Here is a 5,000-nt window from a genome sequence, read left to right on the forward strand (position 1 = left end):
GCAGTCGAAGGGTAAAGACACCCTCGGAACCGGAGGACGTGGAACTGGCAGGCGGAAATGCTATCGGGCAACTATCAGTATCTTCAAAGACACATTTGTGTGTGTGTGTGTGTGTGTGTGTGTGTGTGTGTGTGTGTGTGTGTGTGTGTGTGTGTGTGTGTGTGTGTGTGTGTGTGTTTTTGTGTGCGCGTGTGTGTGTGTGTCATGTTGCCAACCTAAGGAAGAAAAAAGTGTATTTCTCTTAACAATATATATTTGACGTTTCCTGTTCTTCATGTCTTCATTGTCTTCATATATATATGGGATTTTATTTAAAATATAGGATGGCTTGTTATCTTGGATCATAGACAACCGTTGGCTTTTGATCACGTTGTTGTGTTTGTTTGTACAGAATGCATAGGATGCTCCTATATCTGTATAGGTCAGCGTGGCGATTCTAACGTTAATTCCCGTGTGATGCGTGATCAATGCAAGCATTTCATCTCCTTCACATCGCATCCCCCATCCCGCACGTCCTCTGGGTCCGTTGGAAGACCCGTGAAGGAGGGCATAAACGAGAGTGTGCAGCCTTTGGGCAGAAGCCAAGAATGTGGGCACAGCTGGACTTTCTACAACACCAATAACGCCGCTTTGTTTTTGTTTCGTTTTTCTTTCTTCCGTTGGTGAAATCGATCTCAGTGCCTCACGTATCGTTCAATTTCGCGGCACAATCGTTAAGGCGCATCGCCTCCTCCTCCGCTAATGTCTCATAAACTCCGGTAAAGCCTCGGTAATGTTCAAATAATAGCCAGGGACAATAACCCGTGACAGCCCCGACGTGGTGGCACACAAAGTGGGTATTGTCAATTTAGCAAAGTGCAATTCCATGTCATTTTAATCCGGTCATGTTCATACTTGTTCCATAATCCAATCATATTTTTCTTTTTAGGGGGGGGGGGGTAGAGCAGCCATCCGCAGCGCCGCCAGGGGGCGACCTTGGTCCGGCGCGCATCACCTTGGAGAGCGCCGCTGCGCTGCGCGGTTTCCAGACCGCTCGGCGCAGGATCACAACCCGCCGTGCATGCAGAGAGACAGAGGGGGCACACAGAGTCGCTGGGAGGGAAAATGATGCAGTCGAATCATAGATGAAGTGTAACTTTTTGGACAAAATACCGTTGCCTGTAGAACCTGATACCTGAGCCAAACTCGGCCCTTCATGGCCCGAATTGAAAAACAAGAAATTTGGGGAAATGGGGGTGAAATGTTGAAAACTCTCGACTGTCATCCCCTGCGTTATTTGCCTCTTTGTCTCTTTTTGCACAACTCACAAAATAAACCCAAGATCTGGAGAAGTATCTTCCGCACACCGTGACAGACGGAGACACGTCCGAACCAGAGACCAGATCTGTTCTAATTTAAGGGGAGGAGGCGGGGGAGGGGGAGTGTGGGGGTTGGGGGGCAGTTAACGATTATTTGCCCCTCGTTCCCCCGTCCGGTGCACCTCGTCTATACGGAGCGACTGCGCGCCGCGTCGAGACGAGCGCACCAGAGCACTAGACCCGCCTCCTCCTCCTCCTCCTCCTCTGAGCTGTGTGTTGGTGCGTGTGTGTGCTGTGCGCGTCGCTCGCTCTTCGCTTCAGACCCATCATATTCCACAGGGAGAGAGAGGGAGCAGGACCTGGGAGAAGACCGGAGCGACCAGGAACGAGACACGGGCAACGACACAAATGGCACTCATGGCACGGATATTGTTCAGGGCGAGCTCTTTTTTGCTTGGGATTTGTACCTTTATTTCGGCGGCACGGATTTACCCACCCAACGAAGGTAAGGTCGGGAGAGAAGTGCGTCGGAGTTTACGGGGACTTCATGGGTCCCGTCAGTCAGGGGGACACTAAGCAGCCCTCTTCGGGGACACAGTTGGTTCTGCGGACCGGTGCGCGGACTAGCGTTCAGTTGGAGATGAAGAAAAAAGCGCATTCGTAAAAGAATTGACCCATTTTACGCAGAGCATTTTGCGGGTTAAAGGCGCATTGAGTCGATAGCGGCTGTAGAAATGCGCATCGGTCGTCTGTCCCGGGTCCAGCTCGCATTGCCAGCCCCGGGAACCTCTTTAGGGGCGCAAAGTGGACATCTTAAAAAAAACAAAAAGGAGATGAAGGAGGACTGTGTGATTTATACAAAGGGAAAACCATATAGGACTGAGCACTCCACAGCGTGGAGAGTTATGAGTCTAAATAATACCACGTTCTGAAAACAACTGCCTGCTGTCTCTGGGACGGTGTGGTATTAGTGTAGTCGAACCAAGAGGACTAAAAACCCAACTGGTTCAGGATGATGAAGGAGGGTTACAGGCCTTTTCTCAGACGAATGTTCCAAGTTACGAATGGGCATTATTTCTTTACTCCGTCGCCATTGGATTATTCGTTTTTATATGTAGCCCCTTTTTTTTATATATGCTATATATATATATATATATATATATATATATATATATAGATATAGATATAGATATAGATATAGATATAGATATAGATATAGATATAGATATATAGATATATAGCCTATATATATATAAAAAAAAATTGGGGGGGATATATATACCGAATATATGCTTAATCTCTATGAACAAACACATAGGACTACAATAATTCCCAAACTGTGTTTGACTACGTGGGGACTTTATTCTCACTCATGGAGCGGATATTCAGAAGTGAATATCGCACACTGGTTTGATTTCCTCTGAGCAAGTTTACTCGGTAGCAAATAAATACCAAAAATTTCGATTTTCGATCAAATAAGAGGCCTGCTCTAAAAAAATAGGACGGCCGATTCTTTCTCCAACGCTATAAGATATTTATTGTACAAAGACAAAATAAAATGTAATTTGTTATCCCTCAACTCAATTCGACAAAGTTGGTGCAATTGTAGTCTTGGCTCTAAAACAATTGTAGGCCTAAGCCTGAAAGAGGACTAATCGTAGGCTCATGTATTAAGAATAACATAAGGACGATGACATAATGCATATAATATGGGTCGACCGTGACCAGTTCATCTCCCCTGACGACATCAGCCGCTTGTATCTCCTGGCTGACAGGACAAATTAGATGCAGCTCATTTAAGCTTTAATTCAATATTTTCTCCTCGTTTTCCATACTTCTAACAAACGAGCAGCCTGATTCCAAAGCGCGTAACCCGAACACTGCATCCTGAAGACGGCGTCGTACTAAACCCTCACTTCTCCCCTATAATGCTACTTTCTTGTTTTCCAGTCACGTTACTGGACTCCAGGTCGGTGCAGGGCGAGCTGGGCTGGGTCGCCCACCCCACGGAAGGAGGGGTAAGTGAAAAAACAAACAGGCTGTACAATTGGGCCACCTCGTTAGGACGCACGGTCCCACCGTCGGGGTACAAAAAACGGGAAATAATGTCCTCTATACCGTCCCACCAGCCGCCCAGCGCCCCCCTCCGCCCCTCGTCCCGCTGGCTCCCTTTACCCCCCCCCCCCCCCCCCCTAATGGTCAGATGTGAGGCCGATACTACAAGCGGGCGTCGGGTTTCCTGAATAGAAGGCGGATTGAATCGGTCTTTGTGGAGAAACTTTATATCGCTTTCCCCCATTGAGTCCAGGGGGAGAGAATGGGGGACTTGGCAGCGGAGAAAGGGCCTCATCGGGTGGATGAATGAATGAAGGGGAAAGGGCAGTAGGTTTCAGTCCTCGCCGCAGCAGGGCAACTGGATTGGTGCTAAAGCGATCGGGAATGGGACTAAATTCAATTGCGGTGATCACGCGCTCTAATTTGGAGGCGGTCACTCAGTGGTCCTGATAAGGAACCAGCAGCGCGTTAACCTGCGGTTAACCTGCGATTAACGCGCATTTCCGTCTGTCTTTGCAATATCATGCGACAACCGAGTAAGTATCATTACGCTAGTGATGTAGCCGGCTTCAGTGTAGGCTATTCATTATACCTTTTCTTATGTAGGGTATTATTTCCCCTCAGACATACAACCACAAAAAAATCTAATCATATTCAGGCTACTGGTTGTCATAAACAGGCCTGCTGATAACAACCTCGTTATCCCTTGAAACGGCCCTGCAGGACCAGACTGTAGTCTGCCGCTGACGTTATCTACTTCGCCCATAAGATTTACAATGAACTTGGCTGGTAAAGCCCTAGTGTGTCAGTCCACCATCCCCAGCCCCCAAGCCCCTCCAGGCATGCTACCATCTGATCAGACACTAGTGATTGACAGGGTCCTGGCATCGGCGGCAGGGTTGCTTTCAGCTTCTCATTACGACCAATTGCCCCTATTCTAGCTCCTGGCTTTGGGGGGAAAGGTGCTGCCTTATCTCACCGCCGCTTGATTTCCACAATAAAAGGAGGACGCAAAAAGGGGAGATAGAGAAAATAGAATGGGGGCGAGATTGACACTTTGGAGGATGGTACGGCCGCGGCCCTTTTATCTTCCTTATTCCACGCGACATGAATTTAATCTAGATCCCTTATGATATGGAGCGGCAGAAAAATACAATGAGCGCTGTGAGCATTTCGTCCATTAAACCGTTCAAACAAAAAAAACTATTATTTTACAGTGTCTCACAAAATGATGCTTCCCCCTCCAACAACAGTTGAAGGAAGGCTTTGTCTTAGAACCCATTGTAGCCCACTTTGTGAGAATCATACTGCCAGCAGACAGAGGTGCTCACCAAAATGTGAATACACTCATTAGCGGCAGCAGCAGCATTCTTTCCGAGCCAAACGTACAATAGGTTTGGCCTGTTTTCACATGTACTCTGTGTTCTCCATGTCGACTCCTTACCGCATGGCCATCCAGCTGCACTGGAGGACTCTGTGTGCTCAGCCAACGACGTTGTCATGATGTATTGATGAGGCAGTCTTTCTTCCATTTCTCTGTCCTCGGAGGCCCCCCTTAAACCATAGTAGGGAGGTGTGGGGTTATTGTAACTGAATACGTCAGACTTGCAGGACTGAGAAAATAAACCTTTATTTCCCATCGTGGTT

At 47.7% G+C, this 5,000-nt stretch overlaps 1 protein-coding gene across 1 annotated transcript in view; it reads left to right on the forward strand.

The window, feature by feature from the left end:
- Positions 1-1,628: 1,628 nt before the first annotated feature.
- Positions 1,629-5,000, forward strand: part of LOC130405677 (ephrin type-A receptor 4-like) — a 50,500-nt gene continuing 47,128 nt past the window's right edge. Inside the window, exons 1-2 of the mRNA XM_056610849.1 lie at positions 1,629-1,803; positions 3,249-3,316. Coding sequence (XP_056466824.1) covers positions 1,707-1,803; positions 3,249-3,316 — 165 coding nt within the window. The 5' untranslated portion in view covers positions 1,629-1,706. The remainder of the gene's footprint in view (positions 1,804-3,248; positions 3,317-5,000) is intronic.

This window comes from Gadus chalcogrammus, chromosome 16 (genome assembly GCF_026213295.1).
Source record: "Gadus chalcogrammus isolate NIFS_2021 chromosome 16, NIFS_Gcha_1.0, whole genome shotgun sequence".
Lineage (NCBI taxonomy): Eukaryota > Metazoa > Chordata > Actinopteri > Gadiformes > Gadidae > Gadus > Gadus chalcogrammus.